Source organism: Priapulus caudatus, unplaced genomic scaffold (assembly GCF_000485595.1).
Source record: "Priapulus caudatus unplaced genomic scaffold, Priapulus_caudatus-5.0.1 Scaffold236, whole genome shotgun sequence".
NCBI classification, from domain to species: domain Eukaryota; kingdom Metazoa; phylum Priapulida; class Priapulimorpha; order Priapulimorphida; family Priapulidae; genus Priapulus; species Priapulus caudatus.
In genome coordinates this window covers 255,837-277,047 of record NW_014577297.1, presented here as the reverse complement: position 1 = coordinate 277,047, position 21,211 = coordinate 255,837, and the positions used below count along the sequence as shown (strand labels likewise).

The 21,211-nt window shown below is 44.4% G+C and overlaps 2 protein-coding genes across 3 annotated transcripts in view; one reads left to right on the top strand and one right to left on the bottom strand.

Moving 5' to 3' along the window:
* Window positions 1–6,384: 6,384 nt before the first annotated feature.
* LOC106807825 lies at window positions 6,385–12,430 on the bottom strand. Of its 2 annotated transcripts, XM_014810288.1 has the most exons (7): window positions 12,314–12,426; window positions 9,814–9,947; window positions 9,428–9,492; window positions 9,082–9,119; window positions 8,686–8,765; window positions 7,971–8,033; window positions 6,385–7,546 (listed from the first exon to the last, which is right to left on the bottom strand). In XM_014810288.1, exons 1-7 carry the CDS (start codon window positions 12,372–12,374, stop codon window positions 7,442–7,444), a joined length of 546 nt encoding a protein of 181 aa, XP_014665774.1. In that variant the 5' UTR covers window positions 12,375–12,426; the 3' UTR covers window positions 6,385–7,441. The 2 variants fall into 2 exon arrangements, with proteins under 2 accessions (XP_014665774.1, XP_014665775.1); XM_014810289.1 differs by lacking the exon at window positions 7,971–8,033 and having other exon boundaries at window positions 12,314–12,430.
* An 8,119-nt stretch (window positions 12,431–20,549) lies between these two features.
* LOC106807822 (exosome complex exonuclease RRP44-like) overlaps window positions 20,550–21,211 on the top strand; it is a 24,663-nt gene continuing 24,001 nt past the window's right edge. The window contains 1 exon segment of the mRNA XM_014810286.1: window positions 20,550–20,581. The gene's annotated coding sequence lies outside the window, so the exon portion shown is untranslated.

Genomic DNA, 21,211 nt, shown 5'->3' with positions numbered 1-21,211 from the left:
AAGTGCTTAAGTGCCTGATAGCAGAACAAGAAGGTAAAGGAAGCGGATTGGCTATGTACTTGTGACGCCACAGCGCTCGAAATGACATTGGGAATTAAAATATTATATGAAAAAAAATATAACGTAAAATAATATATTCCTCATTGAGATTTGAACCTGTCATGTCAGTCTTATAGCCACTGTAACACTGTAAATCTCACTAAGTCATCAGCCCTCTAATCGGGACAACGCAAAGCGTGAAGTTTAAGCCTTTATGATTAGTGAGATTTACAGTGTCTACCACACCAACGGGTACCACGGCACAACCGCCACGTTGCAAGCTGGGCGCGACACCACTGGCAGTACACACGCCGCCTTGGAGCGTTTTCAACTGGTTGTTGTAACTTAGAAGCTGCCTTTAGTAGACATGCATATCGCATCTAACTGACCGGCTTGCCTGGTTAAACTACACGCCCAGGCCATGCGCGTACACTGTCACATAAAGCCTATAAGTATTAAATAAGAAATAATAATAATTCACTCATTGAGAAACTAGGAACACCACTATAATTTGATGTCAGTGTCGCGCAAATGGCGGCGGCAGGGTACAACCCCGCTTGGTGGTCAGTGTGTTTACAGTTGAAAGCCTGAAGTGCCTCGTACATGTTAGCAAGGTCGCGAGTTTGAGACAATGATCGTTCACAATCTCAATGGGCAGGCAGAGACGGCGCCAGTGGTAGTGTTTGAGAGGGGGGGGCAACGCGAAAGCAGCGGGCCTAGATACAGGAGCACTGGGCGACCCGCGCGTGGGGTCTGGGCGGGCTCATCCCCGGAAACATTTTTCTTTAGAAATCATACAGACCCCCTCAGATGCGTTTTCTGCCCGCGAGTTAGGAGGGTCCGCGACTCACTGGCGCCCAACCCCCCCTGTACACGCCCTTGGGCGAAACTGTAGACTCTGGATACCTGTCTGTGCCCTGTGCACATTGACCAGGCGCGGCTTCCAGCGCGGGGACTGGTTAGATCATTGATGTCTATTCGCAAGAAGCTGCGTACGAAAATATTTTGCGTAATCATTGTGTACGCAATCGACGATGCTTATAGTTGCCGATTCATCAACACAGCGCTATTTAGATTAGTGAATTTGCGTGTTACGATTATCCGTCCAGTACGCCAAGCGATCGCCGTTTCCTAGGTTGTAGACGATTCTATCAATGCCTAAAATTTACGTAAACCTTGCTTAATGACTTAATAGTACTCGCGCACGCTGACGGAGGTGCCGCGTGTGACCACTCGAAAATGTTCACAGGTGATCCAGCAATACCCCGCGAGCATGCATTAGTGTTATGCATGAAAAGCAGTGTAATAAAAATTACTACTAACATAAAAAGTAAATAAAACTCTCGTACCGATACTACCACCGCCGCAGGTCGGCGTCCCGTTGACGCTTTTTTTGCGCATAAGCTTAGGCATTGTCTCTCTCAGCTTATGAAGCGAGTTCGTAGTTTAGCCGAAAGTACGTGCAACACGCACACGCACTTGCACGTGCACACAAAACACGCACGTAGTACGTGACACAAACGCACGGCACGAGCACGCCCCAGCATGGTGACGGGTACGACAAGCAACGCACGTGAGACATACCACTCGCATCACACGTGTATGTGCACACGCACGACGCACCACGTGTACGGCCACACGCACGAACGCATGCGTACGCTGTCGCGCTGTCAGCTTTCAATCCCGCAGTTGTTGGAGACACAAAAATCATACAAGACGAAAATGAGGAGCGTGCTACGCTGCTGTTGGATGAATCGCACCTACGAGCTTTGCGTACGTACTCGTAGAAACCTCTGTGTAGCGCAATACACGTTGCGCGCAACCGTTGATTGTGAATTCCGGCCCCAAGGGGCCCCCTGTAGTGCCCCTTGGCAGTGGTCCGGGAAGCTCTCAGGAGTTTTAGCTAATCAAAAGCCCTCAATGATTGCTGACAAAAAAAATTGTTGCAGAGGAATACCAAGGTGAAACAATATACACAGAAGGATTGAAAACCCCGGGGCGGGGGTGACTCACCCCAATTATGGATAGGTATCTTGGTATGTTGGCGCACTGCGAAGTTAAAAGTTGAGGGTAGGGGGGAGGGGGCTCATAAGAACTAACTCCGCGCCACCTGAAAATGACGTCGTCTCGGAACTAATGGTTTGCTATTGAATAGTGGCTCAATGCTCTGGAACCGGCTTATGATTCGAAAATGGGGGTCTCCGGAGCTAGCCGTAGAGAGGGATCGTCTTGAAATTCAAACTTGTGCCCTATTGAAACTGGAACACGGGGTTAAAAAGCACTACGAGTGGTCTCCGGAATACTGATGGCGTCGGTAACCAGGAAACAGCTTATTTGCTTTAAAATCTATGTTGTAGCACATTGAACCCAAATTAATTTATCGCCTTATTCGTTCTCCAGGCAAGGACGCCGGATCGTGTTGTATTATGTAGATGGAGGAGAACATGACCGGAGCGGACATGAACAGCGCGCATACACACAGACAACACACCTACGCCGGTCGCCCGCCGCGACGTGCGCAATACCACACACTAACTAAAACTAGACAGACGAGGCACTCACGCGAGATGAGCATCCTCCGCAGAGAGAACATACGCCATAATCGCACCATAGACTACACAACAACTAACGTTAATAACCCACTGTATAACTAATGTTAGTGCAGATTTACAAGTTGTTATAAGAACTAAGTGGCACCACTGTGCAGTATAAGACTTGAGTCATTTTCAAATCTCATATGGGGGGGAATATTATTATTTACGTTATATTTTTTTCTTTCTCAAACTATAAATATTCTCTAATTCCAGTCGTCGATGGAGCCCGTGCTAGACTCTGCAGTGGGCGGCCCACCAAGGGCGGCAATGGCCCGGGTGGGGGGCAAATGCCCGCCCCAGTCACAGTCTTTGTCCCCCCCCTCCGATAACTTCCGCGCCTCTGGAAGCGGCCCCCCAGTGACTCCCCAAGTCAGCTCCATGCTGCCAGAGACCCAGTCAGAGTGAGAGGGCGAGAAGTCCAGCACAAACATAAGGTAGCCAATGACAATATTACATTCTTAGACTTCCACAGGCCCAAAACGATATGCTCTCTTTAATCTTGCCTAGTCTATGTTAATTTGAATTTCTTCATATAATTGAGTGAGACAAGACAACCCTTCGGATTTTGCCGGAAAATAATATCGCTCTCTTTTGCCAGTTTGCCCCACTACGATTGTCCCCTTTGATTTTTAGCGAAACAGGGCAGTTTCCGTGGGATAGCCTTAATTTTAGCAAACAGCTGACGCACTACTGTAGTGGCCCTAGAGGTGGCCACATGGACTTTCACACGTTGCTGTGGGTAGGCACGTGTAATTTATTGGGGGGTCGGATCGATTGTCCGCTCCGGGACGTGAAGTATATAGTACGACGTGACTGCAGTAGTCAAGGAAACACCGCCAGATGAATGAACGCAAGTCCGGTTAGATAGTCTTTATACAACGGATGGTTTTCATTCATCTAAAATACGAATAACATGTCACTGCACGTATCTCAAATATAGCGTATATATTATACCATCCGTTCGATAAGGTATATATATATTACTCATGGTATCCGTATATACGTTACCTCGTCCTAGCTTTATTACACTTTAGAGCGATAACTCTTGGGCCCTACTTCTACGGTCGTGTTAATATTGTTTAGCACCGGCGCCGCCTCCTTCGTCTGTCTTCCCGTCGTCCTGTGCTGCGCGGATCGGCCGCGAGTTTGTGGGTTTGGCAGCGGTGTCTCCTGTCCGGGTAGGCATAGCTCCGCGTGGTTCCGCCCTCCTCTGGACGTATAAAGCAGGCGCGCTTATAATTGACAAATACGCTGCCTACATTATTTGTCGATTGATACCGCCTCCTGGTATAAGATATACCTTCTCGGGCGTCGTCCTGCCTAGTGGGTGGCTCTCCCTCGGACGGTGGATTTACCAGGATCCACCCTCCGTATCCGGCCGGCTGTGTGCCGCTCTCTCGAGCGCGATCGTTCGCTCACGAGCGTGTTCGTTCGTTCGTTCGTTCGTTCGTTCGCTTTCTCAAGCGCAGTTTCGCTTCGTTCGTTGGCCGTCCGTACGACCGGACTGCATTCTTACAGTTTTCTCGCTTGGCCGCTTTATATAGGTACGCGCTCGCGCGTTGCACGTGAGGATCGCGGGCAGTGCCCCCTCGCTCGCTCTCAGGGGGACCCTGGCGCAGTTGTCACTCCCACCCTGCGCATTAACACAGTGCAACGGGTGATACAACTCCTTTGGTCCAGTAATAGTGTCGTGAGATCGTCGCACCCGCCCTTGCTCCGCCCCCACAGTGCCTACGGCCGCGTGCAACTCCCTCGCCTCGTCCGATTTACATGGTGAGGCGCGAACTCCCTTACCGACCCCACATGCTAGTTGGTAGCTATAGGGACCCCTCTTCCCGCGACTTGTCTTATGTACGTTGGCGGCAAAACGTGGGTCTACCCTGTGTTGCTAGGTGGAACTCTTATCTCTCGCCATTGCTGCGCTTGAACTGGGTCTCTGGTTGTATGGACATCATTCCGCACGCTGAAATCGCACACTACAGTAAAAAAATTACGAAGTTTTGGATTACGGATCAGAAGTGCTCTTACAAACGTGCTTTATTTCTTGTTTAGCATACAGAGGCTTTGATTTTTTCACCTCAAAATGCCTAAAAAAACTTTACGAGCTTCCGGATCCCCACCAGGGGCACGTAAGGCTGCGACCCCACCCATCCAGTGCTCGCGCTACGTGCTACGGAATTTGGCGCTAACGTAATCACAACACTTTTCTGCCGCCCCCCCACCAACATTTTTGCCTTGCCCTCAGCGTTGCCTCGCCCCACTTGTGTGCAATCATGGGTACTGACCCACTGGGAAGAAGTCCCTGTTAAAAATTTTATAAAAACGACTCAAAACTATAAAATGAAAAACTTAAGGATACTGGCACACGTAACCAGGGATTGCCGGCATGATTTTTAGCGATTTTCGTTTTTCGTTCTTATACAGCTCGCTTACCCTAGAGGCCACCTCTGTACACACTTCACTTTAGCAAATATACCAGTGCGTGTCAACTTTTACAGCGTTTTCAAGCTTTCGGTGACACGCAGATCTGTGACGTCATGCAGTGGCGCGTGCTTGGCGAGTTATTAGCGATCGTTGGTGTGTCGTAACCTTCGTAATTCTTACAAATTCTACAGGGTGCCCATAGAAGAATTTTAATCTAATTTAAGTGGTGTCAGTTCCGCTAGTCAGTGGGAATATGTCGCGCAAGTAAGAAGTACTAACAGTAGATAGTGTTCACAGTGCGTGGCACCCATGTTGGCCACACAGGCAGAGATATCACTCACTGTGACATAGAAAACGTGTTTATCTCTGTTTCGATTTTCTGACGCAGTAGCCGATGTATAAGATGTCCTCATTTCTCTGTGAATGTACAACTCGGATTCATTTAATTTTTTACACTCAGATTTAATGGCCCTAACAATTTTGTGGTAAAAAAGCCCATCAGGGATTGGTTATTACCGTTCCTTACTTTATTTAGTTTGATGTCTCTTTATATTGCCTAAAAATTTCTCTATTTTGCTGACACATGCTGTTGACCTGTTTTCTAAGCCAGTTTTTTTTCGAGTTTTTCCCTCAGTAAATACTGCGTAAATATAAAGTGAAATATCCCTGAATGCGGACTATTTTCGCGTCCACTCAGTTTGCTTAACATGTGGCAAAAATTTGCTGGCTATTCTCACTCCTTCTGCAATAGTCCATTGAGAAATATCCAAAATACCATTTTACATAAAATTCAAAATTTGATGTTAACATAATTTTAAGGGGGTCGCTGCAAATTTCATGAAATCTCTCTCTCGGCTTGAGCAAGAGACTATATCATCCTCTATAAATAAAAACAGAGTTGATTGATCATTCATTCGCCAATTAAATGTTTAATCTTCACTAGAAAGCAAATAACCCTGCGCAACGACTCAAATATAAAAGAAAAACTTAAAGCTAAACAATTCAGACTTCGAGACTGTAAAGATAATTGAAAGGGAAGCGGCCGCCAACAATCACTCTAGATGTTTTGCAGTGCCAGTAGGTCAGAGCCCCACAGAACAATTTCACACATTCCTTATGAAAACAATTATAGATTAGAATCAGCTGCCAGCAGAAAGACGTAGCAACAGCCACGTCACCTGAGACCCTCACAACAGTGGCGGAGAAGCTTTATTATCGGTTCCATGGATAAACACCCCCCCCCTTCCTCCTATGTGTTATAACATAATTATCGTGCACCGCAATCATTCAGATTTTCAGAAACATATTATAACAAATGTTCAAAATCTTTACTGAAGTGACTAACAGTGGAAATTTAATTTTACTTATATATACACACAAATATTCCCACAACAGTAATTTTTTTATGACGTCACGAACAATAAATTACATATAATTTCAGGAATTCATGATTGTAAATAATATTTTTTATAGCTATATTGCACTTTTTATACCGAAATAAGTATGGAAGTGAACAAGAGATGAAAATATTTTAACACATCAGTACATCAATTTCATCATGCCTTAAAACTAACTACCATCACAAAATTAACGTCTCACGTTTACATCTCCAACTTCTTCACTCTAAGACTTCATTCAAATATAATTATATATCCCTATTATGCTATCAAAGAAAATGGATGTATGACTTCATGGATGACAATTAGGATTTTGCTGTCGGAATAAATTACGAAAATGCGAGCTAAAGGTTACCGACAGATGACTATAGACGTGTCACGAAACGAGGTAGCCGCGAGCCATGACTGTTCCAGCTCTTGCTAGCTTGGCCAGTCGCAGTTGGATGTCATTGGCTCCAGCTGAGACTAACACTCCTACCAATATCCAATTCGAGCTTGCGTCACCAGAGGGGGTTGCAGATGGACATACGGATCATACGTGATATCACCACACATCTCTTCAGCGACAGTACATCTTGTGTGCCTTGGTTCCCCTTAAATGTGGTTGATTCTGGTTCTTTGTTTGAGAAGAGGGTGTGGTTGGCCATGCTAATTTGAGCTCTCGTCACCAGGAGGGGTCGCAGTAGGGCATGCATGCTTCTGGCTTTTACCACCAGAGGAAGTAGAATTTGGGGACATATATTTCTGGATCGTGTCACCAGATGGGGCAAGCACAGTTGGATGTGCGCTTCTGGTTTATGTCACCAGAAGAGGGGTCGCGCTTGGACACGTGTTTCTGGCTTACGTCACCACAGGGGGTTGCAGTTGGAGCCAGGTGTTTCTGGCTTGTGTCACCAGAGGAAGGGGAGGGGGTCGCAGTTGGATGCATGTTTCTGGGATGTGTCACCAGAGGGGGTTGGAGTTTGTAGTGTGCATCTCTGGCTTGTGTCACCAGAGGGGGTTGCGCTTGAACATCCCCTTCCACTTGCTAGAGTCAGCCTGCCGCATACGACTATTCAAGAAATCCAGCTTCCGCTCCAGCTCTTGCATCTCCTACTCATGAAAACAAAAGAGCAGCAAACGGGTTAGTACAAACTTTCAAGTGTTTTCTACTGAAGAACATTCTCTCCCCCTCCCCCCATCCCCATTAAAATCCCTGGAAAATATTGAAAAAAGTTTGCCACTAAAGGCCTATATCAAATTTACTTTCTACACAACCTGTGAGAGTTAGATGGCACAAAACCCCTGTAAAAACTCAAGATAAAATACAACTGCAACTGAAATACCCATAACTTACGAATTCAAATAATACATCTAGGTTTATGCAATAACATCACGAAAACAATGGAAACCATTTTGTTCCTATAGCTACCTTCACAATGCAGACTTTGTGCTACTGGCATGACTGGTAAAGAAGTGAACTAATTCTAATGAAAACAATATATGACAGCTTATCTCTCAGCTTATCTCAGCTTGCCTCTGTAAGATTGTTATTTCTAATGTTTCTCAGTTCTGGTGCCACCTGCTCCAGTCTCTGTACCTGGAAATTTATCACATAATTGCAGCAGGGTTAGAAAAACTTTTGAACAACGGACTCCCTGCCCTCAAAAAGAGGGAGTCCGTAGCAAAATGAGGGAGTCCGCAGTCTAAAGTTCAAAACTAAAGCACAACAACAATAACGCATACATTTTGAAGATTCATGGGATGCACGTCTGCCAAATTTTCTTTGGACACTTGCTAGAAAAAATACGGTAATTCCGTGAGGCCGTGCTCTTGAACAAACTTTTTAGTATATCAGAATTTTCAGGGAGTCACACGGACTCCTGCATATGTCAAATCAGGGAATCCGACAGTAAATCAGGGAGTATTTGACTCCGGACTCGCGTTAATTTCGCACCCTGTTGCAGTACGTTAGAAACCAGACTAATACCCTCAGAGCAATACTAGTCGTGGTAGGCAAATACACGTGGAACAATGTTTCCGTCTACGGAAAAAACAATTAACATTGGCAATTGTCACTACTTACTACATACAGGCAATGACCATTAATAACCTGTATCAAAAGCTAGCCCTGTCCGACAATGAAAGCTTTACAAGTTAGTTGTTAATTCAAACTGGTCGATAAACATTCCCTTAGCCATATATAGCAGAGACGTTTGCCGTATGCGTGCTGGCTGTCACGTGATGCTCACCCGAGTCAGGAGGTTCTGTAGCTTATTATGCAGTGTATGATTATAGTTGGATGTCTGCAGGGTCCGGGGTATAGGTTTGACTACAACATGAAATGCACAAACATGTCGAAAACATGAGATAAAACGAGGAATGCATCTAGCAATGTTTCTAACAGATATAACTTTAAATAATCCGAGTAGGGAAATCAAGTCAATTTGTAAAGATTAATTCAGACAATTCACTATCAGAATGTTCTGAAGAGGTACTGATTATATACTGGATAAACAGAAACTAAATGCTACATAAAACAGTTAAAAACACAGTTGTCGGTTACGTGGACATATATGCCCTATTTTGACACAATTCTAGAAACGAATATCTGATCCGATGTAAACTCGCAAAGAAAGTATACTCACTATGTTGATATGTGTTGCAAACTTCAAGAATGTAGGGACTGAAAAATAAAAATTAAATTTTAAATTTTTTTGCACTACACATAATTTTAAATCTGGCTTTCACTAACACACATGCACGCATGCACGTACGAACACATACACACACACGTAGTTCAAATGTTAAGGTATAGTATCTATAAAGATGGGTGATGTTAGGACAAATTAGGTACTGAAATACACATTTAAATGAATTTATATGACTGTTTATATGACAAAAGCTCATATATACTTATAATATTTAACAGACTGGGTTACAGATATACTAGATCAATCACTGATTACACATTAGCAACCCTGATATTCACACCTGCTTTTTTCATTGGGTGTAATTTCACTATTGATAGGCACGAGGCATCCTCTTGTATTCCTTAACTGGAAACAAAAAATAATATTTTCAGACATAAAAATGCAGTGTTTAAACGGACATTACAATTAATGTCCCTGCATTATATAACAACAATGGTTTGTATGTACAGTGAACCCTGCTAGTAAACATCTCTATAGAACAGACACCTGTCCATGAAGGATACTTCTGGGGCCTACTACAGCCCATCAACCCCTTACATGTAAGTATAAGTGTAAGAGTAAGACAGCAGGAATAATGGTCTCTATGATGACAAACAGCATTGACTCAAATCAATGCACTGAGCATTACTTAAATAAAGAAAAATAGAATATAGACAAAAGACTAGCCTTCAGTACGAGATTGTCCTCGTTCAAATTGAATGCATCCCGAACATACTGCTGTACAAAGTGTGAGTCGCAGCCTGGGTGAAGCACCACCGACCTCATCACCAGCTCACCGCTCCCACTTTCACCATCACCATCTGGAAATAGATGTTCTTCTCAACGCAAGACTATGAGTGACTGAAGAAATTACTACCTGAGAAATAGACCCAAGCCTAGTCAGAGAAAGAGTGGGAATTGAATTGAGAGTGAGAGTGTACACTACATAGTACAGTGACCTATCCTTTTCAGTGATTTGTTTATTTATATTATTATATAATTTATATATAAATTTATAATTTATTTTTATCACGGGTGCACAAACCTACGTGTTTTTGTACGCAAACCTTTCTGTACATATGAGTACCTTCATTATCGGTATAATCATAATGCATCTACTCTGATAATTTCTCTATGCCTACATTATGTGAGAAAGTCTTTTGTTTTGTTCTGCGTGATCTTCCTTCGTTCCTGCTGTTGTTTTATTGTTATTAATTTGATCAATTTATGTTGAGTTGTTGATGGTTTAACTTGATGATCTTGCAAAATCAATAAATTTTACAGTATCTTCTTGTTCATTTTATAGTCATTGAATATTGAGCAGCAAAACGTAACAAAACGCTCATAGCAATTTAGCATTTTAGAGGGTCTAGATTTCAACATTTTCTGGGGAGAGACCCCCCCCCCTTCACACTTCCTACCTCCGGCACTCGTGCCGTGCGCCTGCGGCACACAACATAAACAGCGCATGCGCAACAACTGCTCGGACGAATGGAGCATACGAACAAGTGTCCGATGCTCGGACGAATATCCACGTCGTATTTCTTTTATAATAATGTATGTATGTCTTATGCACAAATAAAACTGTTTGAATCTTGAATCTTGGCACTTGCACTACAGCCAGACACCAACAGTAAAGTTTGACGTCCAGTGAGTAATGTTAGTATTGACTTAGTATTGAGTTATTTTTAGCCCTAACAGTCGATGCGTATCTGAAGCTACTGGCAGTGGCCTATAACAGTTCAACATTAAGTGTTATTAGTTATTACAGTAGGCGCAGCTTAACCCGACCGAGGCTTGGTGTGACTAACGTCAATATATCATCTGGCGGTTACTTGGCTTTCTCTGGCGCTGCATTGGTATTCTAACCTAGCAATGCCGTTTCCTTGAGCTACGCATAGTACACTAATGACCACAGTTGCACTTGAACGGTCTGCATATAAAAAAAAAGTTAATAGTCAATAGAAGCATGAGAATGTACCGCAAAGAAGTCTGATAATTTTCTCTAGGCCTACTCTATTTTTCAAGCGGCTGTGAAATGCCATGGTCAAATGCTCATACTGCAACACCACAAATACACCGATGCCGGCCCGCGCCGGCGCTGTGCAGGCGTGCACAAACAACAGAAATAAGAAGAGCAAGGTAGGAAAATGCGCGATTTGAAAAATTCGCGTGCGACGGCTTGCTTAAATCATTTCTCACGATTACACTAGAAGCGAAAAGCGCATCCAAGAGCTTCCATCTTGGTATCTATGTGTGACATAAAGTTAGTTCACTGTTCGATTATAACTGCTGGCCTATTGTTCTTAACCTACTGCCGCCAGAGATGAATCTCGGCAAAATCCTGGCACCGAAAGTGTGCTCTCCGGTGAAAAAATCGTAAAGAGGACGGAGATGTCTGTTTATACACGAAGTCAATGGGCGCATGGCATGCCGGGGATGAGCTGCGTGCCGGCCTCGCGAGCTCCATCTGTCGCGCCCGGCCAAGCGCAAGGCAGCAATGGCGCTGCGGGCATGACGTCACAGACACACTACGTACTACAGCGATCTGGAGTGAAAGTAGTGCCGTTAGAGCCGATTTCGGATCATGTCGAATCCTCTTTACATTTTGCACAGGGAAGAGCAGCATTGTGCGTGCCAGGATTTCGCGAGAATATCGTCTGGGGGGAGTAGCGCTAAGAACAAAGCCAGAAGTTATAATCGGCGAACAAGGTGAACATTATGGTACACATAGTATAGCGCATGATGGAAAGCTGTTGGATGCGTTTCGATTCAGCAATGATCGTGAGAAATCTAGCGAGCGCGAGCGAATTTTCCAATGCGCGCTTTCCTACCTGCTGCTCTTATTCATAGGTGTGTTTGTGCATCGCTGGCAGCAGCGCCCGGGCCAGGGCATAACGGTGTATTTGTGTGTGCAGATGAGCCAATTTACAGCGGCATTCATCAGTGAAATAGTAGTAAGCGCCGAGAGATAACATAAGACTCATTGTGGTACAGCTTTCAATGTTTTATTTTACGCAGGTTAAATTTTGTTTTATGAGTCACGTTCCAAGTGCCTGTGACTATGACTATGAGTATGAGTAATGACTATGATAACATCGTTCATTACAACACTGCTGAACAATAAGTAGCTTAGTCAACTCGACGTCCTAAACGCAGCAGTGACTCGAGCAGAATTAAGTTATACCTGTTATATATTCCGGTTTTAATGCGATCCAATATGTTTTTCCAGGTAAATTTTCTGTCATCTCAATGTTTACCGGAGTCTTCTTGTTTATCGTTTGTTGTATTTGGGCGACATCTTTCGGAAGAACATTATGTACAAAATAAGTAATGTTTGTCCGCGTGGTAGCGCGGCTATCGCTATCAACCATGCACAGTCAATGAAATGAAATGTGAAGTTACTACATATAAAATTATAAACCTGGTGTAATTATGTTAAAGTCTAGGATATTCCTACGGAAAACCAAGAGAGGTGGTATCCTAAAAATTGTCAGGGAGCATTATTTACGAGACGATCTTGTATGCGGCTCTGAAGTCTGTACAATTTGTCAGCAAGAGGATCCTGTGCTATGCCGTTCACCGGTCGTAGAGAGTGACATTGTCACTGTACCCCACTATATTCTTCCTGACATTGATGTTGTGTTGCACCAGGTTAGAGGACCGACTTATGAAGTGCGCGTGTGTGTCCGTATGTCATGTGTAATTTTTACAATAATTTTTTGCACTTACACATAATTTTAATCTGGCTTTCACTAACAGCACATGCAGCGCATGCATCATACGAAACACATACACACAACACGTATTCAAATGTTAAGGTATAGTATCTATAAAGCATGGGTTGATGTTTAGGACAAGAATTAGGTAACTGAAATACACATTTAAATGAATTTATATGACTTTTATAATACAAAAGCTCATATATACTTAAATAATATTTACAACTGGGTTAGCAGATATACTAGACAATCAACTGATTACACATAGCAACCCTGATATTCACACAATACAAAACATAATGCTTTAATTTACAATTAGGGTTGTAATTCACTATTGATAGGCACGAGGCAATCCTGCTTGTATTCCTTAACTGAGAACAAAAAATAATATTTTCAGACATAAAATGGCAGTGTGTAAACGAGCATTACAATTAATGTCGGCCTGCATTATATAACAACAGATGGTTTTGTATGTACGTGAACCCTGCTAGTAAACATCTCTATAGAACAGACAACCTCGGCTGAACGAACTAAAGCTCGCTGTCCCATCGAAGGATACTTGCGTGGCCGTGGACGGTATAGCCCATCAATGGCCTTACATGTAAAGTATAAGTGTAAGAGTAAGACAGCCAGGAAATAATGTCTCCTATGATGACAAACAGCATTGACTCAAATCAATGCAGCTCGAGCATGTACTTATAATAAAGAAAAATAGAATATAGACAAAAGCTAGCCTTCAGTACGAGAGTTGTCCTCGTTTCAATATTGAAATGCATCCCGAACATACTGCTGTACAAAGTGTGATGTCGCAGGCCTTGGGTGAAAGCACTCACCGACACTCAAATCACCAAAGCATCAACCGCTCCCATCTTTTCACAATCACCATCTGGAAATAGATTTGCTTCTCAACGCAAGACTATGATTGACTGAAGAAATTACTACCTGAGAAATAGACCCAGCCGCCTAGTCAGAGAAAAGTGGGAATTGAATTGAGAGTGAGAGTGTACACTACATAGTACGAGTGACCTATCCTTTTCAGTGATTGTTTATTTATATTATTATATACATTTATATAATAAATTTATAATTTATTTTTATTGCACTGGGTGCACAAACCTACGTGTTTTGTTGTACGCAACGGCTTCTGTACATATGAAAGTACGCTTCATTATCGGTATAATGCATAATCATCTACCTAATATTCTCTATGCCTTACATTACTGTTGAGAAAGTCTTGTTGTTTTGTTCTGCGTGAGTCTTCGCTTCGTTCCGCTGTTGTTTTATTGTATTAATTGTTGATCAAATTTATGTTGAGTTGTTGGATGGTTAACTGATGATTCTTGCAAAATCAAATAAATTTTACCAGTATCTTCTTGTTCACTATAATTAGTCATTGAAATATTGAGGCAGCCAAACGTAACAAAACGCTCAAGCAATTTAAGCATTTAGAGGGTCTAGAGATTTCAACATTTTCTGGGGAGAGACCCGCCCCCCATCCTTCACACTTCGCTACCTCCCGGCACTCGTGCGTGCGCACTGCGGCAGCACAACATAAACAAACACAGGAAAACAACATGCGCATGCACAACAACTGCTGCGGACGAATGGCGCATACGAACAAGGTGTCCGATGCTCGACGAACATATCACCACGTCGTATTTCTTTTTATAATAATGTATGTTATGTCTTTGCACAAGATATAGTGCAGCAGATACACCACAACAATTGTGCATTTTATGAGAAAAGCATGAATTTCAGCATAGTTATATATACCAATGGATGTTTTATTTTAAGATGTGGAGGGAAGTACAGGTTTCTTGACCCTGAAGACCGTGAGAGGTCAAATCCAAGATGGCCGCCAGTCCACACGTGTCTTAATGTTCAAACGCGCTTAATTTGGAACCAATACAGCGTAGAAAAACAATTTAAGGTGTCGGATTTCAACTAAATTGGGATGACCATTCTTTGGTGAATACATTTTGAGATGCGCTAGAACTCAGGACAGGCATTTAGGCCAAGGTCAAGGTCGAATTAACGTTTCAAAAATCAAATATGCGCTATTTTCATAAATATTCTACTTGGTAAATGTTCAAACAGAACAGAAACACACCCCAGCACAAGTCAACACAAGCAGCACACAGCACACCAGCACAAGCACAGGGGAACAGCTTTGGCACACTTGCAGCGTCCAGTGCATGCTTTCTCGCAGCGACAGTGGATCAATTCATGGCACGATTTTGCTGGCTTTAAGCCTAGGGAGAGTGGTCCAAAGGGCTGCCACCACAGTTGTTTCCTTTGTCAGCCCCCAGTCGATGGTTCTGGAATCTCTGGATCCATGACGCAATGCCTGGTTCCAAAACAGTTGTCTGTAGCAAGAGCGCTTGATGTGCGACCTGGGTTGGAGGATTGTTCTCGTAGAGTTCATAGACTTCTGTGTGAAGAGCATGTTTCTGGCATCATTCACAGTACGTGGCTCTGCACTGGTTCGGTCATACAGGAGCACCACAAAAACGCTCTAGCAATAACATTGATCGCTTCAGCTGACTCGTCATCGCATGGCATAGGAGTTCACTGAAAGCATCAATTCACCTCTGGAAAGTCTTCCAAGTTTCCCACAGGGCAGTCTTCTTTCCTCTGGCCCAGCGAATGCCAAGATACAGTGTCACAGTCCGGTATGAAAGCGTGAAAGACTGGGAGAGTGAGACCCACTGTGTTGGATTCATTGTGGGCAAGCATTTCGTTAAGGACGCTGTGTAACCCGAACGATTGAGGCCAACACCAAAGGCCACCAACCAGCTCATCAAGGAGCTATCTGCCAGAATGAAGCCACAGCGCGAGTACCACCAACAATCAGTATCAAATGGTACGTATGGTCCCCCTTTTTTGCACAGCATCTGCCCACAATGGAGAAGTAGACAAGTGTTCCAGCCTCCTCTTATGAAAGCATGGGCAAGGGGCCCAATGAATGAACTCGACAGGAGAGCACAGGAACCGGCCACTTCTAACTGTTGCATACATTCCTTGCCTTCTGCTAGAATGAATGTGAACAGCCTCGCGTGACAGAAAGCAAATAATTCGGGTTTGGTTCTCATCTGACTCGAAGGAAGTCCTTCCAGTTAATTTGCATTCAACAAGTAGATAGGAGACAGCCCCATTTCCTGATGGCCCATTTCCCCTAATGTCTGTCTGAGTGTGCTTTCAGGCCTGGCAGGTAGGCTATACATCCGTGCAGACAAGGTCCGACTGCGGCCGCATTCTGCGAGTTCAGGAGAGATGTATGGTGGCAAAACACTGCTTTGCAAGCTCTTTAAATGTTCTTGATGTCCCCAGGATTTAAGCATTTGAACGGCACAGCGGCACCATGCAAATTCGTGCATCAGCCACCAGGCACACTATTGTTTTCGAGAGCATCTGATTCCCAGGCAGCGAAGTAGATCTGGCTTTAACCCAAACGGCATTTTTTTCTCCAGTGACAGAGCTGGCAGGGCTGCCTGTTTCCATTGGAGAAGAAATTGTTGAATTGTCTCCAATCCGAGTTTGACAGGAGATGTACACGCCTCGGAAAGACGACGCACAAGTCACTTCTTCAGTGCAGGCCGAGCTTGTGCCTCCCGCTGTTTTTGACTTAATCTTCGACCGTGGCTTACTGAAAAGTGGCAACTTGTTCGTTTGGAAGTGTCTGTGTGCAGCAGGTGTGGTACACTCGTTCTAACCTTTCTGTCCACAAACTTAGTGTACCGCTTCTCAAACCCAAAGGGCTCTCAATCTTCTCACAGTTTTCCAGCGCACTTGGGTGTCCATGATGTTCCGCCTTGTGTTAATAACTAGTAGGATCTTGGCTGATTTCTAGAAATGAATTCCCCATCCTCTTTCAGGCACTGTCAGCAAGTGCGCTTAAACTCCTTCAGGAATGCTGGGCTTGCACTCCATGTTTGCTGGTCTTCGGTGAGGGTGCCCAGTGTCAACAGCCTCAGACCCTGTTGCTTTATGCGGCCTGTTTCTCAAACTCCTGTAGTATTCTGGCAATTTCTGGCCTGGCTACCATCCAGCGTCTGAGTGCTTCCTGGATTGCCTGTCAGTCGGCCTATAGCCCACAGAAGACCTTTCAACCATTGCATTGTTTGGCTTAGGGAACTGCGTCAATGTGCCATAGGCAGAAAACTTGTGGCTGGTTTGTGGCAGCAGGGCAACGAAGTTTCCAGACTTGAATTCTGCTAGGACATTGGGGTTTTTCAAGCAAGAGTCGTCATGCTCACGGATGTGTACGGAAGCAAACTTGGAGTAGTGCGTGTGATCTAGGGCAAACATCCAGGCATGATCTGCGTCAGGGATTATTCACGTACAGGCTGAACAAGTTACCTTTCACGAAGTGACCTGATGTACCGGGCAGAAGCAGAGCACGCAAATGACAGGGCTCATGCCAGTAGTCAAAGTGGACACGTGGCTGTAGGCCGCCAAGCTCCTCAAAGGACGCGACCTATCTGCGTACCATGGCATCCAGTATCATCGATTGGGCATCTTCATTGTAAGCTTGTGTGCAGGAAGTGTATACAGGCTTGCAAGCTGTGACTTGGTGTACATGGCGTGTCTTGGTGAAATGCCTGCGATTATGAGGCAGATGTTGCTGTTCGCAGGAACTTGCAATGGGTCTGCCTGTACGGCAAGGCGTTCGTCCAATCCACTGTCTTCCACAGTCTCCCAGAACTTCAACAATTACCATCTCGATGTGTAGACCACCGAAGCATGATCACAAGGAGTGACTGCCTCTTCCAGTGAGTCGGCTGGCCAGTCCACTGGACTTTCCTTAGCAAGAGCATACAGTGGTTGGTCAAACAGCAAGGACAGGAATCGTGGCCAGGGTTGCAAGTGCTGGCAAGACTTGAAAATGATCATCAAATATATGGGTAATCTTAAGTATGTAATTTTGAAATTACATTGCTGGGTGTTTACTGTTGCAAAGTCTTCAAGCGATTTCTTATTTTTTGGTAAATTTTTGCCCCTTGACCTTGGCCTAAATGCATGTCCTTCGAGTTCTACGGATCTCAAAAGGTATCACCAATGAATGGTCCATCCCCGCATTTAGGTTGGGAAATCAACACCTTAAATGTTTTCTACGGCTGCTTTGGTTGCAAAATTAAACGCGGTTTGAACATTAAGACCGCGGTGGACTGGCGGCCATCTTGGATTTGACGCTACTTCACGGTCGCTCAGAGGTCAAACTCTGACTTTCGCCCGCTCCCACATCTGAAAATAAACATCATGGTATATACTAACTATAGGCTAGAAATTTCATCGCTTTCTCATAAAATGCACAATTGTTATAATATGAGAGCTTATCACTGTAGCTAATAAAACTGTTTTGAATCGTGAATCTTGCATTGGCACTCACAGCCAGACACCAACAGTAAAGTTGACGTCCAATGAGTAGTGGGTTAGTTATTTGACTAGTATTGAGTATTTTTACACGTACAGTCATGGCCGTATTGAACTAGTGGCAAGTGCCTATAACAATTCAACATTAAGTTTATTTATTATTAACCATAGCCACTGAACCCGACCAGGCCTGTGTGACTAACGTCAATAATACATTGGCGTTACTGGCTTTCCCTGGCGCGCTGCTGGGCTATCGTAACGGCCTAACAAGTGCCGTTTCTTTGAGCGTACATAAGTCACTATGATCGCACAGGCCTTGAACGTCCTCAATACCAAAAAAAAAATTAATGGTAAATAAACATGAAATGTACAAGAAATCTTAATGTTTCTCTAGGCCTACTCTATTTCACCTGTGAATGCCGGTCAGAATGCTCGATCTGCAACACACAAGATACACCGTATGCCGCGCCCGCGGCTGTGGCAAGCGTGCACTAAACAACATGAAATAAGAGAGGCAGGTAGGAAAGCGCGATTGAAAAAATTCGCTCGAACGCTCGCATATTTCTACGGATCAGCATGAACGAAAACGCAATTCCAACAGCTTCCATCTTGGTATCGTATGTGTACATAAATGTTCACATTGTGTCGATTATAACTCTGGGCCTTTGTTCTTACCTACTCCCGCCAGAGATATCCGCAAAATCTGCCGAAATTGTGCTCGTCCGTGACATGTAACAGAGGACCGAGATGTCTGTTTATGACAACGAGTAATGGGCGCGGCATGCATAATGCCGGGATGAGGCTGCTGCCGCCTCCGAGCTCGCATTTCGAGCCCGCCAAGCCAAGCACGAATCGTCGCGAGCAATGAACGTCACGCACACACAGCGACTACTACGCGACTCGATTGAAAGTAGTGGCCGTTAGGGATTTTCGGATCATGTCGTCCTTTTTAACATTTTTTCACGGAGAGCACATTTCGTGCAGGATTCGCGAGATAATCTCTGGCGGGAGTAGTAAGAAAACAAAGGCCAGAGTTATCTCCGAAACAAGTGAACATTTATGTACACATAGATAACCAAGTGAAGCTGTTGATGCCGGTTTTCGTTCAGTGATCGTGAGAAAATAAAGCGAGCCGCCGCGCGAATTTATTTCATCCGCGCTTTCCTTACCTGCCTCTTATTCATGGTTGTTTGTGCCACGCTGCACAGCGCGCGGGCGGCATACGGTGTATTTTGTGTGTTTGCAGATGAGCATTTGAACCGTGCAGTTCAGCAGGTGAAATAGAGTGCCTAATGAAACATTTAAGACTTTTTGTAGCATTCATGTTTATTTACCCATTAATTTTTTTTATTGAGACGTTCCAAGTGCCTGCTGACATGACCTATCGAGTAATGAGTAATGAAACTATGATAACACTCGTTCATTACAACACTGCTGACACATAAGTAGTCTTAGTCAACTCGACGTGCCTAAACCAGGCAGTGACTCGCGCAGAATTAAAAGTTATACCGTTATATATTCCGGTTTTAATGGCGGATCCAAATATGTTTTTTCCAGGTAAATTTTCTGTCATCTCAATGTTTACCCGAGCTCTTCTTGTTTATCGTTTGTCTGTATTTCTGGGGCGACATCGTTTCCGGCAGAACATTATGTACAAAATTAAGTAATGTTTGTCGGTCGCGTGTAGCGGCGCTATCGCTGAATCACCATGACACAGTCAAGTAAAATGAAATGTGAAGTTACACATATAAAATTATAAACCTGGTGTAATTATGTTAAAGTCTAGGATACTTCCTACGGAAAACCAAGAGAGGTGGTATCTAAAAATTGTCAGGGAGCATTATTTACAGACGATCTGTATGCGGCTCTGAAAGTCTGTAGCAATTGTCAGCAAGAGATCCTGTGCTAAATGCCGTTCACCGGTCGTAGAGAGTGAACTTGTCACTGTACCCCAGCTATATTCTTCTGACATTGGATTTGTGTTGCACAGGTTAGAGAACCGACTTATGAAGTGCGGCGTGTGTGGTGCCGTTCGTCCATGTGTGTGGTGTCGGTGTGGGCCGGGTCGGGCGTGGTGTGGTGGTGGCCAGGGTGAGCTCCTGCGAGCACGTTAATGCGATCTGTGTTCATGCAGGTGTACACACGCTGGTGGTATGAGGGAGATTGTTTCGGAAACTGGTAGCATGCAGCTGGTCGACCTGTGTATGTATATGGCATGTTGAGTGGCCCCGGCGTGGACGCGCCTGACCTCGGGCGTAGCGAAGTGGTGGTCAGTACCTGCTCTTCTGTAATTTCAGATTGATATTTTTGGAGCACGAAGCCATAAAAAATGTCATCCACCTTCAGCCGTTCTACAAGAAGTAAGTCTCCCTATAGATGGCGCTCCAGTGACAGTGTAACCTAGCTGCTACAGGATTGATAACTAATGCCCTCAGCCTTACCTCGATGCACATGTTACCCTCAACAACCATCAAGAACCGTATACAGAAGTAAGAGTACAGAAGACCTGGCAGTCCATTGCTGCTGGTTTGCGCTTGGTATACAATAAAACCTAAATTCCCAATAAACTAACTCTCAAAATATTCCTTGACTCTCTTCAAGCAAATTATGCCCATATGCAAATTCCACGGTGTTACACATATAAATAGACAGAGAGGCACTCACCGGAGAGTGCATAGCTCCGCGAGCATGTAACATGTATGTGCTCGCTGGTGCGCTGCTGACTCGACTCGCCTGCTGCTGACTCGCCGCTCACTGTGGCTGCTGCTGCTCGCAACTCTCTGACTCGACGCGCTAAATCGATCGTCACGGTGGGCTACACACACACACACACCACACACAACACACACACACAAACACCACAACACACACACACACACACACACACACACACCACACACACACACACATACAACACACACACACACACACACACACACAACACACACAATACAAAGCACACACACACACCCACACACACACAGGCCGCG